Below are 20,999 nucleotides of genomic sequence, written 5' to 3'. Positions count from 1 at the left end.
TTACCAGGCTGGGTTTTTTAAGGGATGAGGATTAAAATCCCATTTTTAATCCGTCCTGCTGAGGTTTCTGGACCTTTTCAGGTAATCAACTCTTAGCAGCTACGTTGTGGGAATATGGTAAAGACCTTAAAAGCAGACATCATAAATTTAAATGGCATAAATTCATTCTAGTTAAACAAAACCTGCAAACCAAGATGCATCCTTATTCCCTTTGGAAGCTTCGTAAGTTACAGAAGATAAACTGCAGCCACACCTTCTGCTGTGGTGTATGTGCCAGCATTCTTGCAATAAATATCCGATGGGAGATCAATTCTAGCCAAGCATAAACAAAACCTGGAGCTTTTGTAGGTCTCAGGATGTGAAATGTGTTACTGAAATAAAAACATACAACATAAGCTTTGTGTCAGATTTGTTTAAAGCACTGCCAAGAATCTGCATTGAACTGAGACCATCTTTGAAGTCTAAATCAGGCAGAGGTGGTTAAACATTTTAAGGACCAAGAGCCAGCATTCACTCTTGGCCAACCCTACAGGGCCAAATGCCAGCAGCAGTGGGCATTTGTGAACCTCCAGCTGACTCATGCAGATCAGATGAAAAGGGCAGGTTATCAGCTCCTTCCTGCACATCAAATGTTCAAGCTGATGATCGGAGAGGATGTGATTTGTTCTATGGCACTATACTAGGAGATTTAAATCTCCCTGCCCACCCCCAGGGTTACAAGTTTGCCTTTTATTTTAAAAGTGCATCAAATATTTCTCCAAGGAATGATGGTGGCCCCAAACCATTCAAATGTAGTAAAAGATGCATAATTAAGATCCAAGACAATAATGTATCATATAGGAATCATAGTTTTAATAAACAGATCCACTAAAGTAAAGGAGCGTTTTAGTTGCCATAAATTCCCATAGGTGTCCAGATGGCAGTCTGTACAACTAGAATAGCACCATCTCCTGAGTGGAACACAGGATCAATGTCCCAACTTGACCAGGGATCGAGTCTGGCTAAAGCTCTAGAATGTTCTAAATCCAACTCCACAGCTGCAGATCCCAATGTGGGACTGCACAGAGATTAAGACAGAACAGTATAAAAACCCTTCCCTCACACAAAGAGGCTGAGAAGCATTGGTTCCATAGACTAGAGAACAGTCCGCATAGGGAAAGAATCCCACATATGCCCACAAGTTTTCTTAATGTGCAATTATTCCAGTAACCAAAATAGACTCCAAGTATATCAACGTATTTAAAATTACACAAGATTAGTGTTAACTAAAGTGAACTGGTGTGGACTCATTGCAAATCATAGAACTCTAGAGTTTGAAAAGACCCAAAGTGTCCAATTAAATGATACCTACCAGAAGGCTGTGAGTGTCTGAAAGTTTATGGTTTCCAGGACATGTTCAGGAGCATTTAATTCTAACAGCAACATGATGAAAATGCGGTGGTAGGGAAGCTGCTGGAATTCACTTTGACGAACATCATGATCCTGCAAAAGGACTCCCACAACTATCCCAAGAACCTAGAGGTAAAAAAGGCAATGTGCTCAGAATGCAACTTTTATGTATGCTTATAATTACTGCAATGCCAACTGGAATTCATGCACATACTCAGTATTTTTTGAAGACAATACAACAAACTGGCGATCTTGACTGCAACTTTACAATAATGTTTTCTGCCCTTTCACATGTAAGTGAACGAGAGATATGCACATCTCAAACCCTTATTCAGAATTTATGTAATGCTTTTCCTAAGTGCTCCAAGTACATCCTGCATAGTACACTGAAATTCTTTACAATGTAGCTAAGGATCCCTTTTACAGAGAAGGCAATTGCCTGCCAAACACCATCCATAGATGGATCACGATTTTAAAACATGGAACTCCTAGTCTGTGTTCATAAAAAAACATGCTGCACCAGTTCCCATTCATTTAATAAGGAAACCTTTGCCAACCTGGCCCCGTGGACTACAACTCCCACCAGCCTCAGTCATCACAATTTTAAAATATACTACCCCTTCTCACAACCAGCTAAACTCAAGATAGATGGGTACTGGGGGCAGGGAAGGGTGCTCCCAACCTTGTTGAGCAAGTTGATCTTGGTGACTGTGTTGGTGGCCTCCCCAGAGTGCTTCACCAGCAGTGCAATGAGGCGCACAAAGGCATCCAGGTTGTGGTAACACTTGGCACGGATCATGGTGGGATTGGCAGCGGGGTTGTGCTGCTGCTCAGCTTGAGCACGATAGCTGATCTCAACACACATTTCAGTGCAAAGACGGAAGAATCGTGTGATCAAATCATCGGTTTTCAGGATTCCTTGCTGATGCATCTGTAATGGGGGAAAAGGTAGACTCAGACCTAAAGAACTCCTCTTTTTTCTAAAATCAAGCTAGTAATGTTCTATCTAGACATGATGGAAAGCAAGTGGGCTAGACTGTAACACTGCAGTTTGGCACAGAAAAGGCTGGTGATGCTTCTTAGGGTCAATTCCTACATTACCAACCATAGTAGCATAAGATCATTTCTATGTAATCAGGTCCTACACCACACTGGTAACATCTACATCCAGGAACCAGGTGGAAAAGGAAACTGCTGGCAAGGAAGTAAACACAACACCCATGTTGCCTCTGTATGTAGGCATTACTGATGCTGTATGCTATATGCAGAAAGGGACATTTCTTACTGTGAATTCCTGTTCTGCTTCTCCTGGAGGGCATTCCCAACCAGTGGGATAGCACCTCTACCTGGAGCAGCAGACAGGGCCATCATCTTGATCTTCCTAGACTGGACTGGCAGAGCAAAAATAAACTCTAAATGCCTTAAAAGAATCAACACCCTGTACGCAATAACCCAAGCACACATGCAGCAAAAACATGAGTAGCAGCTTCCCATCTGTGCAGTGAGGCAGAAGCCTCAGAGCAAAGCTTGGCCCACAGGAAACAATGGCAGGTGGAATACCCTCTGGGTGACACTGAAAACAGGAATTAAGTGCAAGAGATAATCTCCTTGAGAGGTTTCTAGAGTACATTCCGAAACACTGGAATATGAAGGAGCAATACCATTCTAGAGTAGACTGGAACTATGGAAGCTGTACTTTATGCAGAATACCACACATCAATTCTGCAGTGTTGAGAGGCCCAACTAGTCATGCTTCTCCTCCAGGGACACACTGCTAGACTAGGATGCAGAAGTGAATGGTCCCTTCCACATGAGGGTAGGAGAAAAGTGCTCAGCAAAAGTAGTGAAGTGAAATTCTAGGCAGGGAAGCTACATAGTGCAGGAGGGTTAAGACTACCCCTTTTAGAAACATAGGCCCATGAGAATGGATTGCTACTCCTGTCGGTTTCATAAGTAAATTGTCGATAGATATTTCAGTCACTAACAAGATCTGATATCACAATTTTTAAAGCAATGGTTATTCAGGATGAAATTCTCATTATGAAAGCATTCAAAACGCTTTTCATAAGCAATAATCTCTAGAATGCAGAGCAACTAAAGTGGCAAATATGAACAGAAAATTCTGCTACTGAACAACAGGGCTCCATACATCAGTGATCCATTCACTTTGGCATTTTGCAGGGGTCAGCGTAACACTGAAGGCAGACCTGATTTTCAGTTTATTCCCTACACATCTTTATTGGTTTTACTTGTGTATTATTTAGGCAAATTATGTTGCATTTCAGAGACACTGCAACTTTTTCGGGAAGATGTCTAGGGATCTGGGGGCAAAGGCATGTGAAATTTTGCTGTCCTCAATAGTACTGAATAGTTTTCATAGCCACTGTTTTCAAAGTGCTCCATACACCAATAAGGCAAAACTTTAATGGCAAGTACCACTGTTTCTGCAGTCTTAATAAATACATTTCTATCTGGAAGAGGACTTGCAATTTACTTTATTCACATATGCAAGCAGGCAGTGGAGTGGCTACTTAAAATGCAACTAAAATAAGGCAGCAAAGAAGTTTTGGCACCTCTGAAGGATGACTGTGGTAGCGGAGTAAAAAACTGGCAAACTACTTGCCATATTCCATGCCTACATATGTAAAGAGATTCTAGCTTTTGCAAACACCTCTCTAACATCTGTAACATAGAGTCACCGGGGGGGGGGGGAGAGGAAACTGAGTTAAGGAAACTGCATTAGTGTACAAGCAGTGGCCATACCTGGCTGGTGGCAGTCACCCTCCCCTTCAGGGTGGCTGACTAAAGGCCACACCCAGAGGGCACAGGGATTCTCCTTGGAGCATACCCACATGACCTCTACATCTGCCTTCAGAAGAGCAGCTGCTTCCTTTGGGCACAAAATAAATGAGTGGAAGAACCTCGGGACTTTCAAGAGCTGCACGAAGTGCCCACTGGCGGTGGCGGCTGCTGCTCAGGTACATACTCTGCCCTAACTTCTTAGGTTTCTCTCCTCGGAGCAATGACACATCCTCCACCCTGAGAAAGCCAAAGAGCTCTGTGGGGCACTGGAAATCTTTTCCTTGCTGACCACCCCCCACGGCATGCAGTCCCCCTCAGCCAGGTCTTTCTTCATTTAAAGAACACAACCTCCTAGTGGATGCAGTGGAGAGCCCCCAGCATCATGATACTGGGCAGCAAAAACAAACAACTATTTACTAACACATTTCAGTACACTGATATGACATGTTGCATGTACTGCATCATGCAAAGTGGAATTTTTAAAAAGGGGAAATCGATATTACATAGTACTCTACTTGATCCAAGGGCATCATAACCTACTTATGTTGAATAAAAAGCACCTTTCTTTCCCCAAGCTCTACCTGTCCAACAAATGCAGAGAATGCTTTGGTGCTGTCACGCCCAGCTGCTGCAGAGTGGTAGAGATTCACCCACTCCCTCAGGAGATATTCTGCCTTCTCCCTAAGGCCAGGGGGATCATCATACTCAGAGGCCTGAGAGATCCCAGAATGCATCATGAAATTTGGCCCTCCATGAGCACGGTCAATCATGGCTTCATAGTTGGACCGTACCACTTCCATCAGCTGGGGCAACCTATGAGAGATCCAGAATGAACATGCTTGGGTTCAGATTACTTGTGCTATGTGCATAGTTTTTAAAAAAATACCCCACAATCAACAGCATTGTATTTCAAACATTTGCATCACATCCTTGTCCCACAGAGATAGCATACAAGATGTTATTATATTATTGCAACCAAAACTATGACGTGGTTTAGGGGCAAGAGTTGGGAGCCCAGTTGGCATCTTGGTTCAGCAGACCTTTGAACCAAAGTCGCCTAGATTTAAGTCCAACATGCCATCCACTAACCCACAATGGCTCCATGATATAAGCTTCAAAGAAACACAATAAGAATCTGAATGAAATGTGCCCTATTACTGCCAGATAAATTTGGAGATAAAAAGTGAGGTGACCTAGTCTAGTGCCTGGCATTAGAGAATGGATCTGCTGTAGTTGGGCAAGAATAGAAAAGAATGGCCTGTCCTTCAGCCCAAGACATCTAGGAGAGTGGACTACAAGTGCTTCAGAGATGGGGGGTATATTGCTTTTCAAAACCTTTGATCTGTCACTTATTAATACACCCTCAGTGTAATCATCACCATCTTCCAGAATGAAGATTTGAAGGTGTCACACTAGGGCGTGCTTCCACAAAACCATGCCTAATACTGCTAATATATGCCTAATATATGTTCACCAAGTTTCTGATGTAGAAGAGCATTCAAATCTCCCCTGACTATTGTTGCTAGAGTGGCAACAGTCTTAAAAGACTTATCACATGGTACTTCTAAATATGTAGTATGATTCTTAATTGGAAGTAAATGTGCAATGGCCCATAATAAATCAAAGTTGTGCCTGGATTAAATAGAAAACTAAACAATGGTTAAAGCAAGCTTGTATTTTGTAGATTACACTCTACATAGTTCGTTAAAAATGGAGATTCAGGACTGGGTGGGGGATGGCACTCTGAAGCACAGTAGATATTACACAGTGATCCCACAAGGTAAAAGGAGTGGACAGAAATGGCAGAGCCTCACATCATCATCATTGCCAAACTTGCACTAACAGGAAACATTCCTTCACTGGCACTCAACACTCTTAACATTACCCTTCTGGTGCATTCCCTCTAGAGTGAGCATTAATTCTCATCAAAGTTTCAATGGTGTGAAACAGATCTGCTTCTGTTATGTGAGCAACACTTCTTTCATCCACCAAGAGGATTTTCACCAGCTGCATTGCAAATGCCACTGCCATGTAGTTCAAACCATTCTCCATTGACTGTCAAGAAAAAGAAGGCAAGAATGTGAACACTTTTCCTTCTAAAGCATAAGCAGAGATTTAATAACTAACTTGGTGGCAGTATCTCACCTGAGCCAGGTGGAGGTCATACTGTTGCATGTTAACTAGGTGGTTACGGATCAGTAGCTCCACTGCTTCTACATTGTATTTATATTCATCTCGACATTCTATCAGGCACCTGGAAAAATTAATGTTTTCTTGTGTTAACTTTGTTTTCTCCTCAATCTCAAGTTCCAAAACACACAGAGAGGTAGCTTCCTCTCCAATTATTCCACACATTCATGTCAGAAACACCAGGTCACTGTAACTGCCCCATGTAGGGATCTGAGTTGGGGCCCTAGCACGGCTCATGTCCCCTGCACCTGCCACAGTTTAATGAAACTTCCACTGCATGAATGGAAGTTGATCTCTGAATGAAGGTAGCAGGTGCAGGCACTCCAATTCAAATAGAAGCTGCAATGGGGGGGGGGGCACAAATATTTTAAGCCCCACCACACCAGACTCTCAATCCAGACCAGGGGTCAGTTTTGTTTAAGTTGCAAGAATGGTATTTAGTTTGCCTCACCCAACTTAATTCTTACACCAATATCCTATTTCAGGAGAAAGACCCAAACCCTTGACTACTGAATCCATAAGGCACTTATCATGCAACTCATTATGTAACTTAGTGGGATACAGGGCAGTAACTTACTAGGTGAAATCCTTATGTTGGCCAAAATCAGAATATATTTAAAAAATCGTATTTAAATGGAGCTTCTACAGCCTTCAAAGCTTTATTCTTTCATCACTGACCTTGTAATCTGCTTGTTGCACCACGGAGACCCATAAGCACGGCCATCCTGCAGTGCTTTTAAAACAAGCAAGTGACATTCCCGGTAGCGGAGGAGGAGGTCAGCATCTGCACCACTGGTGGCATCTAACAAACCTTCAACTGCCTGTAGGAAGAGTAGCAAACACGTAAATGCAACATCTTACTGAGTCATTTGGAGAGGAATTGAACTGTTTTGCTCTCGGGAGACAATGCATTCTGTGGCTTTTGCATAGTATGAATGCAGCCCATTATAATCATCATCACAGTTGCTCCTTGTACTTTTGCCTCCAACAATGCTCACCACCAGCACTCAAGCTTTGGAAGAGTAGCCCACAAGGGAATGCGGCAATTGGGCGGTAAAAGGGCTTCTAATGACAGACATTCCCAAGCAACTGTTTTAAAGCCTCCTACACAACAGCCCAGAAAACACAGAAAAAACCAGCAGATGGCAGGAGGAACCACTATATCCACTATAGAAGGATCCTTCCTCACCACTTGGAAGGCAGCTTTTCTTAAACAGTATGTATTTTCCCAGAATAATCTGTATTCAATCCTGACTGTTCTGATTCTGTGCTCAGTTCAAGTAGTTTAATGTTGTAACTGTGTGCATGTTTCTAGAGTAAAAAGCCTTGAATAAAGTGAGCCTCTCTCCATGGCCCAGGAGTCACAGATATATAATGAAGCAAGTTCATACACAAACCTTCTGTAGCAGTCCAAGGGCTGCAATAGCATCACGAGAATTACGAGCCACAACAACAGCCTCCAAGAGGCTTCGTAAGGCTTGAGTCTGTGGATTCATAGACAGGGTGTGAGGAATGGACTGAAGGTGCTGCTCCAGTTCTGCCATACATTTATCATAGATCTGTGCTACATCATCTGTTGCCCAGGCTTGCTGATTTAAAAGAAATCAAGAATACTTTATTAGTTAAATGAATGCTAATGAATGAGAATTCTGACCATTTATCATGACAGATTTCTTAATAACTTTTTCATTCCATTACTGCTTTCACCAGCAATATTGGCTGGTACTTTTTACACTTAACATTTAGCTAAAACAGCAAACCATCTGCAGATTTTATTGTGAACAGTTTATAATGAAACAAAGTATTAAGTGTTTGATAAATCGTCATGGATTAAAAGGGGGGGGGGGTAATCAGTGAACTGGTTTACGTAATTAGCTCCCACAGAGTTCATAATCTAAATTTCTTTGTGTGGCATTTCATTCTGACTTTCAAATAATACTATTAGACTATATAGCTTTGAAGAGAAGCACAAACAATAAGCAACCTCACTATTTTCTGGAAGCCTCCCAATAACTTGTAAAATAAATGGTCACAGTGTAGTTTACTTTAACCTCAGAATCACTTCAACCATCTCAACTGGATTTCTACCTTCATAGGCTGAGCTAGGATTCCTGTGGGTTGGGTTGAGTCATTGGTTGGTAAGAAACCAGGAACATTGCGTGCAAATTCTTCATAAACAGCTAGCTGCTTTGGGTCCACTCCACCAACCTTAAAAGAAAGTAGGAAAATTTGGATAAGTAGAAGATTCCAACAAGGCCTCCCCACTGATATTGTGGCATTGATCATAATTTTAATTCTCTTAATTTCGCACCTTCAACCTGATCTGTTCTGGCATCCGTTCAGCCTGATAAGTCAATACTACAGGATCACAGTACCTACGACCCTCTTGCCTGGCATGTTTTCTGAGCTCAAATTCCTGGGGGAAAAGAAGAAAAAAAGATGAATGACTTGGTAATGACATGATTTAACTTTTAACTGAAACTCTGCAATATACTTACAGTGGCCAGCCTCTTGTCCATTTCTGGGCCTGCTTTTTCTACAGCTGTCTTCTGAATGAAACAGCATGCCAACTCACAGTTATCTTGGGCTAACTGTGCTGCTGCCTGCTCCATCATCTCCCTCTGCTGTGGTGAGGCTGCCTATTTTAAAAAAGCAAGCCATTAAAAAAGGACTATGCCCAAAATGAGCAAATACTCATAAAGTCAGTTACAGATGTTCATAAATATGGCATCGCTTTGTATGGAGTTAGCATAAAGTAAACCATCAAGCAAATTACATGCTTCATTCAAAATCTACATATAAACAAAAGGGAAAAAATCTGCCAAATAATTAGCATGTGCCCTACATTACATACTTCTACTGCAATTCTATTTATGTGCTTTTTTCCGAAATAAGTTCCAGACATAGGACTGAACTCACTTATCAATAGGTGCCCTCTATATGCAGTAATGGGATATTTTCCCTCATTAGTATACACAAATGCAAAAACCAATGTACTGGAACTAATGGCTTTACTAAACCACAGCAAAAGATCTTTACTAAAAGATCCTTCAGTAACAGGCTGCCCTTATTTCTTCTTGTTTCTTCTAGAAATCAGGAAAAATTATCTTGATTAATGATGTCTGACAAATCAACAGAATTCTTATCTGCTAATGGCAAGACTCTCATAAAGCCATTACTCATACCATTCCTTAGTGCTGCAAGGTTTTATTCAGCCTCAATATCAAAACAGGCATTCTCATGCCTGTTATAATGCCAAGAAAACTGAACACAAGAAGATTCACTCCACGAAGAACTAGCGCAGTTACAGCTGCAAGGCTGTGTGTGTTCGTTGTAAACTTCACTTGCTTCCATAGCCTTTATTTGCAAGTTGTTGCTGCATCAACCATGGGCCACAGAGCAAGTGTTCAGAAAGTCAAGCAGAATTGTTTCACAGATGAACTAAAGCAAATGCTCAAGTCTACTTACTGGCCAAAAGTCTAAACTACAGTTTAACAAAATGTGAATGAGCCTGCTAGCCATGCCCTTGTCCCATCACTCCTCCCTTCCTCTTGCATGGCTGAAAAGAAGTGCAAAAGTTTTCCCTTCCTTTTTTAGTTGATCACAGGTTCCTGTTTCATCTGAACCTGGAATTGTGGTTTAACACTAACGATGCTTAGTTTAATAACAAGCCAGCTGCAAAAACAATATCCACTGACAATATCCCTATCCACTGTTATTTTATTGAATAATGGATTCCCCCCCCCCCCGATAAAATACAGCAGAAGTTCTCCACAACACATCACTGGAAAAGCAATGGTAAAGAACAACAAAGAAGACAACTTGAGACTGGATTTAACAATGGGTTATTAATTTCAATCAATGGAAAATGGTAACGGATGAGACATGGTCTTCAGAAATCTTCAACGCACAATTCATAGCTCAGGATGCAAACAACAGCTGCTGAGGGGAGGCAATAATTATCAGGCCTGCAGAAGGTGCGAATCCTTTCCTTCCCAGCTGACAAAAAAATTCTCTTTTAATCCTATTTGCATTTTTAAAAACATGTAGGTTAAATGCAGACACATCTCACTTCAAATCTAGTTCGGTCCGCATTCTCATCACCTTTCTATACTATGGAATCTGAGCAGGGCATTAAGATACATCATGAAACTAACTCCTACCTGCAGAGAAACAGAGTACTGCCAAATCTTGCTAGAATGCAATGCCACAAAACATGGGTTTAACTTATTCTGCTTCAAAAAAAAAAGTCTCTTATAAACTGCAAACATACCCGCAATGCAGTGGCAAAGCTGTTCTTCAGGTTGGTAGCTATGCTCATCAACAAAGGCTCCCTACAGGTGATCATAGCCATACCAGCAGTCAAATTCCTCATCATGTGATGTGCCGCTACACGCATGCGTGACTCTTCTGAATCTAGTGCAAAATCCTTCCTCACTATCTGCTCACACGTAGTCATGGCAATTTTAATGGACCGATCCACCACAGGATGTACAAGTTCTTGGACTGCACGCTCTATGGCTTGGCGCACACACTGCTTCAACTGTGGATGGGCCTGGAACAATGGAATCTGAGAAGGCAAAACAACCAAGAGTCAATGTCAACTTTTTATACACCATTGAAAGAAAGCATAAAATTATCCCTTCCAACCTAAAGGTGGAAGTCTTCTCAAAGTGACCAGGTCTAAAAGCTTACCGTTGGATTGAGTGTAATGTGTGGAGCTAGCCCTCCCAGGGAGTAAACATTGATGTCATGGTAACTGTACTGTGGTTGTGGGGGAACAGTAGCTGTGCAAGTGGTGCTGGTAGCTGGTGTTGTAGAAGCAGCTGAGAAAATACAAGAGCAAAAAGGAGAAAAGTTTTCAAGTATATCCTAACATAGATTCAATACTACAAACTTGTTTTATAGGAAACAAAAGAATTTTGGCAACCAATATGACAGTGTTTGCTCAGGTCTAAAGTCATGCTGATAAGTCCGACAACGCTATTATCTTTGATATCAGAGATGTCACTTGAAAAGCAATCTGGAATTAGGTGAACTGCTCAGGTAGAATGAGTACTAGAATTTACTGTAGTATTCCTATTACCAGGAGGTGGGAGGGTATCTTGTGAAAGGTTACTCTACCCAGGACTAAACTGAATTCCCTGTCTTCAAGTTTGCTAAAACAGTTGTAGTGTTAATAATATTAAGAGTAAGAGAGAACAGATAATAGAAAGAAGATTCCTTACTAATTGACCTGTGAGGTGCAGGCTATATTTGTATGATACAAGAATGACTGTATGAATCATAATTGACACTTACTAGTGGTCGTAATTGGTGGAAGCTCTTCTGGTTGTTTTACATCTTTCTTTGGAGCAGACAGCTGTTCATCCAAACTTTTCAATCGATCTTTGTCTTTTAGGAGGTTCCCAGGTTTCAGTTCACTGATGTCAAGGGCAAGGTTCTTGCAGAGCACTTCAATTTCAAACTTCAGATTCAGCTGCACAATATTTAATGATTTCAGGTTTAATAATGTAATTATTAGTTATGCATACCTGCTATATAAATCTTAAGAAGTTCTGAAGAGCTACATGCTTCAAGGCAAATATTTTGAATGAGGTGAAAACCATTGGAACATGTGTAATTTTCTGGAAAAAGTCTATTCTCATTAAACTGGCTACAGCTCACTAGCTAAGCTCAAATCTTCAAACAGATGCATTGTAACAAGTTGTTCAAAAACAAAGCAATGCGGAGGAGCTCAAAGCAGAAAACTGAAACTTACTTTTAAATCATGTTCCTGGTGCAGCTCTGCTAGTACATTCATAATAGCCATGGTCCAAGGATTTGGAGGCCGGAAAACCTACAAAAAGAGTGGAATGATAAAGTTAACAGTCCTGTTTCAAAAAGGAGGCTAGAACATCATCTAAATGGTGTTAGCAAAACAATGGAAACACGAGGCTGTAAACTTTAAGCCAAGGAGGAGAACCCAGTGGCCTCCAGATGCCGATGGCTGCCAGCTATCATCAACACTAACCACAGGGTCCCACCTCTGCTTTGAACTAACACACATGACACAAAATATATACAAGATTCTGCAAGTGTCATCACCTCTGTCCACCTACTTCCCTGCCCACGCTTGCCAGTCAAGGAGTAGCAAAAACCAAAACCCCTGTCCCCAGTACTAAACTAAGATTCATCTGAAAGTCCAGTTGTATTCTCTCTGTTCAACGTGAGGAGCACTGTCCTGTGCTTTGGCTTAGGCTGCCAAGGGTCTTGGACCAATCCCATCTACTTGTTTGTCACAGGACACTGTACAGCATACTTACCACACTTCTCACACTGGATTCCAAAACTTTGGCAACAAATGGCACGACATACAGAAGTTCTTGCTGTCCCTTAACATAAGCCTCCAGCAGTAAGGATTTCACATCCAAGTCCTAAAATAAAAGGAGTATAAATTAAACCCAGCAATGGGCAGTCTCACACCCACAAATCAGATTCCTTTCTTTTGTAAATTTTCTACATAGCTTTCCCCCCTAATTATAAAAAGGCACCAAAAACTGAGCTGATTTAAGCATGCACTAAAGTTTCTAGCCTTAAAGCCAGTTTATGTTTTTCTCCTCCACCCAGTCTCACCGTGTGCAAGATGGGTTTGTTTTTAGCCAGTGTGATCATCCCCAGCCAGTGACCCAGGTTCTTCAGCAAGGACCGGTCCGAAAAGTTGGCAGCAGCTTTATCTGATGTGAGTAGCACCTGAAGGATTTTTCCCCCAGAGAGATGAAATCTTAGTTAACAGGAAACCATGGTAAATCCATGAAAATGCATTAACCATCTTCTTGTAGAATTAGACTAATGTTATTTCAAAAAACAAACAACAAATTTTATTGGTCAACCAAATATAGCCTATAGCTATAAAGCAGAAAAAGAAAAGGAAAGAAGTAAATAAACAATCTCAGAAATATATTAAAACATATATGTGATAAAATGCTTATAATATAGCCTGTATATGTCATTATTAAACTAGTTTATAGACTGCTTCAAGGCATAAAGTCATAGAAAGCAGTACACAACGTAAAAACAGAATAAAACACAACATGAGCTCTAAAAGCAGAAAAATCAATTTAACAAACTGAAAACAGCAAAATGATGTGGAGTACTTTCCTCTCTGTGATCTTGCTCAGGAGATCACTTCTCCTAGAAAAGCAGACTACTTATTTGGGAGTTAATTGTTTGGGTCCCTGAAGGAGAACAGGAAACAATGCTCTGGGGCCCATCTGTAGCACAGAAACAGCAATCAAGGTAGTCCACCAACACATTACTTTGATGATCAAGTTCAATTAATTTTCAAAATAGCAGCATCTGGCTCTGTTCATTGTTTTATTGCAGCAGCAGCAGCATCATAATCTTATGAAGGTGGTGGTATACATGGGAGAAAGTATTTTTTATTTTTGCTTTTGCAGTGCCTCTGTGCCCTGAAAGCAAATATTTTTCAGTTAACATTCATGTCACAAAAAAGAGCAACTGGGAACACTCACCTTGATATTTCTGTAGGTTTCGTTGAGAACCATTTTGTTGAATTCTGGATTCTTAAGTGTGTCAAGGAAGTTTGAATAAAGGCTGTGGAAGTTTGGCTCAATACTAACTCTCTTCATCACAAGGTACTGTGAAACCCAAGGCATGAACTCCTCTTTCACTGTTTCTTTCAGTTCCTCAACCTGGCTCCATAAACATGTGTTAAAGGGAAATGGATCAATGAAACATAATGTTCATGACACTCACAGGCATTCGTTCCAGTGAAAATATTCAATTACCAAGACTTGCAACCTAACTAGTACCACACCACTAACTTATTTGCTTACTTCAATTAACCATTTATTTCCTGCTGTAAAGCCATTTATTTCTTCCTCTCCTGCTAACACATCATGAACAATGGTATGTGGACTCTGAGCTAGAAATATAAGCCAAGAAAATCAGAATTCAGAGATCTCTAGAAATCATGCAAATAAAATAGATTTGCATAATACGTCTCTTGATAAATAATAATAATTATTTTATTATTTATATCCCACCCATCTGGCTGGGTTTCCCCAGCTACTCTGAGTGGCTTACAGCATATATTAAAACATTGTAAGGAGTGCCAAAGCGTTATTTTGCTAGGCTTCTTCTACGGTTTGGAAGCCATAAATGAAAAAAAACTTACACCAAGTAAAAAATGATTAAGGTAAGCAGAGTCTGGCACCCAACATTACTTTTTATGTTCAATTAGGAATATGGAGAGCCAATTATGCAATACAGAGACCTGATAGAATAAATGTGTACGCAATGCCTCTTTTCCGTTAAGTAGTATCAGTTGCAGATGATAAAATGACCCTGAAGAAATTTGGCAGCAGATAAGGAGTTTTTGACCTTTTGGTACACAAATCTGATCACATTTTCCCATTATATGAGCAGCTAAAGGACTACCAAAGGCACAAAAGACTATCCCAAAATTATTTTAGATTTTACTTATTATATGTTAATTCGTTATATTTATTTGATGTTTACAATTCTAAAATTTTGGAAGGCTGCTAAATAAAAGAACCTTTGGCATGCATACATAGGCATAATTCTAGTTAGTACTCTACATGTATAAGAATCACTCAAGGAACATAAATTATCAGGACTAAAATGTTGTGTGACACTTGCCTTCTGAGTCATGTTGGATTGCGACAGGTTGTTGAAGATAAAAGCAATTTTTTCCTGCACGTTTTCAGGAGGTTCAACAATTCTCTCTGTTTGATCTGTGGCTACTAACAGGGTGTCAATGTTGGTTGTATTAATAGAAGGCTGCAGAACAAGAAAAATGATTTGAGGAAGTGAGTTGATTCAGTTAATGATACAACAGACCATCATGGACTTATGCTATAGCATAAACAATATTTCACAATTCAGTTACAAAAGGGAGACAACAGTTATACATGCAAAAAGGAGTGTACATTTATTTTATGTGTTAGTGAATGATAGGAGTTAACTTAAGCTTGGGAATCTATAAGACACGAGGAGTAAGATTTTTGCTCACATGGGCAACTGAATAGTGAAAGGAAAAAATGACTTCATTAAACGAAGTGGAAATTCATGGTACAAGAAACAACAGCCAGAAACGGAAACCCAGCAGGATTCCTTAGTTGAAACCGGCCCACTGAAAACAGTTTGGAAGAACTAAGAGTGAGAATAGAAAGCAGGAGAAGCAGCTAATGCCAACACAGGGAAGGAAACAACTGCTTGATATTTAATAGCAAAACGACAGAAAAAACAAAAATGGCCAGGTAATTATCCAGACTTGGCATACAACTAATCCTTTTTATTAGAGTATAACTGTGGTTAAAGTATCAGAGGTTTTGCATGTGATATGTGTATGCTATGAACATTAGATGGGGTTTATCTTCCTTGTTTTACTCCTAAGAACTGATGCATGCGTAATCTCATTCTACTTCCTCCTGTAAAATGGCTCATGTACTTACTGGCACATCCTTCTTGAAGCTGACTCGACCCACTGGAGTGATTGTAGTCTTTGCCACAGTAGTAGTGGTAGTAGAGGTGGTGACTATAGTGCTAACTTGACCAGCAAGAGGAGTTTTTGCCGGAACTTGAGCCTGGGCCTGGGCCTGGGCAAGTGCAATACTTCCAGGGGTGGTGATTGACCCCTGCATCTTCACAGGAGGATCTCTAGACTGCTGTCCATATTCAATGTACTATAAGAGACAAGAAGTATATATCTCTTAAAAATCACATTCAACCACAGGTATGTAACAAATCTTACAACTGCCTTCTAAAACTACTCCCCAAACTCTTGGCCTTGAAGTTTGTGGCACAAATGAAACTCCATAAATGGCCTGAAATCAGCAACAAAAGACATTTTACGTATTTTAGAAGTTTCCTTTTTGTCTTGGATCAATTAGCAATTCCAATGTTAACCCTGAATTTTCCACTCCATCCTCTTTCTTCCATTCTGTAGGAGCAGAAGTAGCAGGAACTAGATCCAAGATGTGCCCTGCTTCTGCAAGGGAGGGTAAGCCTTCCTTGCAGACTTCAATGAGAGCAAAAAGTAGTAAACAGTGAAGTAATCTAGGGGTAGAAATATTCCAAATCCTACAGTCTAGATAAGGACAACAAATTTCCTGCAACCACTGATGAAGCCCATTTCCACAGATGACACATGATGTTACAACTAAGAGACTAATGCTGTCTTTTCTGAAGCAAAGGTGTAAGAACTACAATTGGTAAGACTTTCAGTGTTATTAATCACATTTAAATATTCAATACTGCATATAAAATATAGAAATCCCCACTGATTGGTGTGTTACTAACGTAGAGATCCTAAACCAACATTGCTTTTAGTGTTTGGACTACAGCCTTTGGATCAGACCTTCAGAATCCTAATTCCACTGTCCCTGGTTTTGTTTGCTTTCAGAAGGTCTGGGCAGACAGACTGCTGTGCCTAGCGGTATGGATTTATTTGCTAGGAAAGACCATGCACAACCCAACCATATAAGAAGCTGCTTGGCAAGGATTAAAGTAATTGTCAAATGAACACTTCCAGTGGCAAAGGGCTACAGGTCTCCTTGAAAGGAGGTTTACAGAAAAGCGGACATGCATTAAGATTAACCTGTTTCTCTCCTCTCAGATGCATGGGCTACTCACACTCAAGTTTTCCAGATCCTTTTGTACCTTCTACTGAATGGACCCTGAAGCATGAAACTAATGGAACGTTGAGGTTTTTCAATATGCAAATACACCTAACTCAATTCAGATGTCCTCCCCCACCCCTCACTGTCCATGCCTTTAACACTCACCTCCTGCAGGTGATGAGGGAACTGTATAAAGTGACTAATAGAAGCCAAGTGCTGACAATACTGGGGATAGTCCTTCAATCTGTCAACAGTAAAACTATCCATTAGTAGGAGAAAACAAATGGCCTGATCAATACATTAATGGTTAAATCTTTGGCTTAACTGATATTGGATCTGCAGTAAAGATTTCTGGTTCTACCAGATGCAAGCTAGTTAGCAAAAGTATGAATGCTATTGATGTAGCCAGTGATTCCAACTATATGCTGCCAAGGCATAAGCACAAGAAGAGCCTGCTGAATTAGGACAAAGGCCCATCTAGTCAAGAACTCTTGTTTTCATAGTGACCATCTAGATGCCCATGGGAAGCCCACAAGCAGTACCTGAGCACAACAGCACTCACTCCACATGCAGTTCCCAGCAACTTGTATTCAGAGGCACACTGTCTCCAAAAATGGAGGCAGAACATAGCCATTGTGGTACCTAGGAGCTATTGGTGGCGTTCTCCTCCAAGAATACTGCATATTGCAAAGGGGCCAACCTACCAAACAGTAAGACTTAGATCCACATTTATGGGCCACCCCTACAGATTGGGTTTTTAGAAAAGGGTAGCTAATAGCACAATCAATTTGTCAATATAGCTCTCATAGTTCCCAATAACATCTTTGGAAGAACCACAGCAGTCTTCTCAAGTGACATATGGCAGACATATGCCTCTTTACTAAATACACAGTTTGTTGTTGCTCCCTTCTAACCCCCTCTAGAACTCCCTACCCTGTTGGCCCTCTTTCTTCTGCAGCTCTCCCTGCAACATTCTAAATGCAGAAACAGTTTTTAATGCAGAACATTCTGCAATTTAAGGCTAATATAGGTACAGAATCCAATTTGCTAAATTCAGCCATAAAAATGTTTTGATAACTAAATAAGTCAAGAAATCTCAGTCTTGAAGGCTAACTTCAATTTCAGAACTATATGTTTGTTAGAACACCTGTCTGCTTAGATATACTTTAAAGATAGGAATCCTTATGCTCTCTCATTTTATCAGCTATATAGCTGTAAAACTATGACAGCTCTTTGAATGAAAATTTCTACTGAACAAGAAACCAATTCAAATATACAGCACTGAAAGGAAGAACATTACAGAGCAATAATGGATAAAAATTACAAAGTCTCTCAGTAGGGATATTAAATAAAACCCAAGTTGCACTGATGTTCCAAAGATGTACTAACGTTCTGCGAATCTAAAGCTTTCATTAAAAACTTGTAGCAGTTATGGTTTCAAGAAATTATCCTGAACATGACAAGTTTTCCCACAGGGGTATGAAGCTATGTATCTTGCTCCAAAGATGAAGGAGATAAGGAACAATATGCAAACTGTCTGAAAAAGATAGAAGGGTACAGAATCACAGAGTGCTTGCCACAGGATTCACAGGGGTGGCATGAAGGAGTACACAGAGGTAGTGTGAAAGGAAGAGGAGAGGAAACTGACTACTGGGATGTGGAATGGTCACACTGCTGTGGGGAGAGGAGAAATGGACTCAGACTGGTTTCTACTGTGCAACAAAGAAGTAGCTACTTACCAGCACTTTTGACATGTTGGCATCTGGTAAGTGAGGCCCCCACTAGTTGTTTCTAGAGGGCCATGAATACTGCCTTGCAAAATGGATGAAAGTTAAGCTTTCCATTGTAACGAATCTTGGGAGAGTGACCTTGCATGACCCAGATGTATAAAGTACAATCCAGTCAAAGTTATTTCAGTGGGAAAGAGGCTCCTCCCATTTATACCAATGAGACAAAAATGGGCTTGACTTTAGCTGGATTGCTCCTAGTCTTTGTAAGTCTACAAGGCAGCTTCACTTCCAGTAACACTGATTTGCTTTCTCCTTTTTCCCCCAATAGCAATATTAATATATATGCCACCTGATACTTTCAAAGCCATTTTAAGGCAATTTCTATTCAGATTCAGACTATAAGTAATTTACTTCCTTTTCATTTATTTTAAAATCTGCATTTCCTTTATTAGCCGAAGGTTCTATTTAATTTATGCCTCTACTGTGAGACACGTTCAATAACTGCAATATACTGTCAACCTTGTATTGGAAAGCTAAATATATTGAAGTAGGCATATAGTTATGAGATTCCCCCATGCATTTTGGAAATATTATAAAAACACACTCACCTATTTTTAAATCTATCTAGTGCAGCAATACCAAAATAGTACATTTTGGATGTAAAAGGCTTTCGTAAGGCTTCAAGAACATAGCGCAAGGCCAGGCCCAGCGCCATATATGTAACCAGTCCTTTCTCTATTATCCCACCAAAGAGGCAGGCTGTTATGTGCAGCTCTTTATCGGGGTACTGGGGGAAAAACCGATATTCCTCAAACAAGTTCCTCAGCATACAGTTAAATACTTCGCGTTCTCGTTTAATGTTGGAGTCCTTAAACCTCTGTAGCATTTCTAACACCTGTAAAGAAATCAGAATGTTATGAAGAGACTCAATTTATTATGCTTAGCCCCTGGAGTACCTACACAAAGTAAAGTTCGCCGAGAAAACGAGTAAAAATTTTGCTAGGGAAAATCTCACATGTATTATTTATTTCTATTCTGCTTACTTGCCAAAAGGGTTTCTCCAGTTAACATGCTTGAATCAGAACACTAAGAACAAATAATACTTGCTACATGCACCTGGCCTCATTCACTGAAGTTCATGTCATTATGCTGGGTTTTGCACGTTTATATTCTGATGATTGTAACACCGTAATTGCAAAACATTAAATAGTGTGTCCTAATATTGCCTAAAATGTGTTCAGAAACGCATTCTAAAAAGGGGAGACTCTAATTTGATCCAATTTAGTGTGCTGGGTCACCCAGACATTTAAGGCTCAACAACTGCAGCTTTCTTTGCTAAGTAGCACTTTGTTGATTTAGGAACAACCCCCTCCCCTCAGGAGAAGTGTTCACCCAACAGAGGCACAAATCAAATTAAAGTGAAGTATAACTTTTCCCCACTGTGACATATAACAAGCAGACAAAACTTTCAGAATAGTTATCTTTCCACTGGACCCAACTTAAAACATCCAATTTCACTTGCACAAAAGTTGTCTGCAACTGTATGGACATACATTTTGGAATTTTACAATTTAAATTTCCCTTAAACTGCAACCAAACAAAAAGCAATGTTGCAAGTACCTACTTTCTCAAATTTTCCATAAGACTGAAAAGAAAGTCTACAGCAAGGAAGAAGGGCAAGTTGAGAGAGATGCCATTACTACCCACAGCTCACCTCGTCTACAGACATAGTTGGATGTGGTGGGTGATTATAAATACGCTGAAAATAGCTGTTGGCTTCATCATCAATCTCTTTGCTAAAGTGCTGATTTGCCTCTGGCCATACCTGAGATAAGTCAGCTGTTGAAAAAAGTAGATACTAATTAAATAAATACACAAAATGGAGGGGAAATGTATTAATTTCATAATCACAGATACAATGCCAAGGGAACAGAAGCAGTTTGGAATATTTCAGTAGATTTCATGATGATGCAGTCTCACTCATATTATGAGCTCAAAGAGGTTGCTTTCCTGTCACTGTAGTTCTTTGAGCGGTCCTCCGTTCAGTTACATATATGGATTTGTGTGCCTCTGCAAACCAAACTTGTAGAGATAAGACACGGAAAGTTTTTTGGCAAGATGCCCTGTCTCAGCTACCAAGGTGCTTGCCAGCAGGAGGTAGCTGCCCAAAAGAGACCAAAGAAGAGCAACACCAGCAGAGGGAGAAAGAAGTGTGTGATTGCACACATGACCACTCAAAGAG

The 20,999-nt window shown here is 40.4% G+C and overlaps 1 protein-coding gene across 7 annotated transcripts in view; it reads right to left on the bottom strand.

Moving 5' to 3' along the window:
* The window catches only part of CNOT1 (CCR4-NOT transcription complex subunit 1), a 57,701-nt gene that overhangs the window by 7,170 nt on the left and 29,532 nt on the right, over window positions 1-20,999 (bottom strand). For 5 of the 7 annotated variants that reach the window (XM_081872311.1, XM_081872314.1, XM_081872313.1 and 2 more), the window contains 23 exons: window positions 20,472-20,596; window positions 19,366-19,652; window positions 17,193-17,271; window positions 15,861-16,091; window positions 15,046-15,186; window positions 13,896-14,075; window positions 12,997-13,113; window positions 12,687-12,797; window positions 12,143-12,220; window positions 11,683-11,860; window positions 11,077-11,207; window positions 10,655-10,951; window positions 8,880-9,020; window positions 8,693-8,797; window positions 8,470-8,589; window positions 7,779-7,970; window positions 7,060-7,202; window positions 6,337-6,445; window positions 6,077-6,246; window positions 4,752-5,004; window positions 2,072-2,320; window positions 1,352-1,515; window positions 254-371 (listed from right to left, as the gene is read on the bottom strand). In XM_081872311.1, coding sequence (XP_081728437.1) covers window positions 254-371; window positions 1,352-1,515; window positions 2,072-2,320; window positions 4,752-5,004; window positions 6,077-6,246; window positions 6,337-6,445; window positions 7,060-7,202; window positions 7,779-7,970; window positions 8,470-8,589; window positions 8,693-8,797; window positions 8,880-9,020; window positions 10,655-10,951; window positions 11,077-11,207; window positions 11,683-11,860; window positions 12,143-12,220; window positions 12,687-12,797; window positions 12,997-13,113; window positions 13,896-14,075; window positions 15,046-15,186; window positions 15,861-16,091; window positions 17,193-17,271; window positions 19,366-19,652; window positions 20,472-20,596 — 3,719 coding nt within the window. The remainder of the gene's footprint in view (window positions 1-253; window positions 372-1,351; window positions 1,516-2,071; window positions 2,321-4,751; window positions 5,005-6,076; window positions 6,247-6,336; window positions 6,446-7,059; window positions 7,203-7,778; window positions 7,971-8,469; window positions 8,590-8,692; window positions 8,798-8,879; window positions 9,021-10,654; window positions 10,952-11,076; window positions 11,208-11,682; window positions 11,861-12,142; window positions 12,221-12,686; window positions 12,798-12,996; window positions 13,114-13,895; window positions 14,076-15,045; window positions 15,187-15,860; window positions 16,092-17,192; window positions 17,272-19,365; window positions 19,653-20,471; window positions 20,597-20,999) is intronic. The other 2 variants (XM_081872315.1, XM_081872316.1) reach the window with 1 other exon arrangement.

The sequence above is a fragment of the Podarcis erhardii genome (assembly GCF_964252035.2).
Source record: "Podarcis erhardii genome assembly, chromosome: 7".
NCBI lineage: Eukaryota > Metazoa > Chordata > Lepidosauria > Squamata > Lacertidae > Podarcis > Podarcis erhardii.
This window is presented reverse-complemented; position numbering and strand designations above follow the sequence as displayed.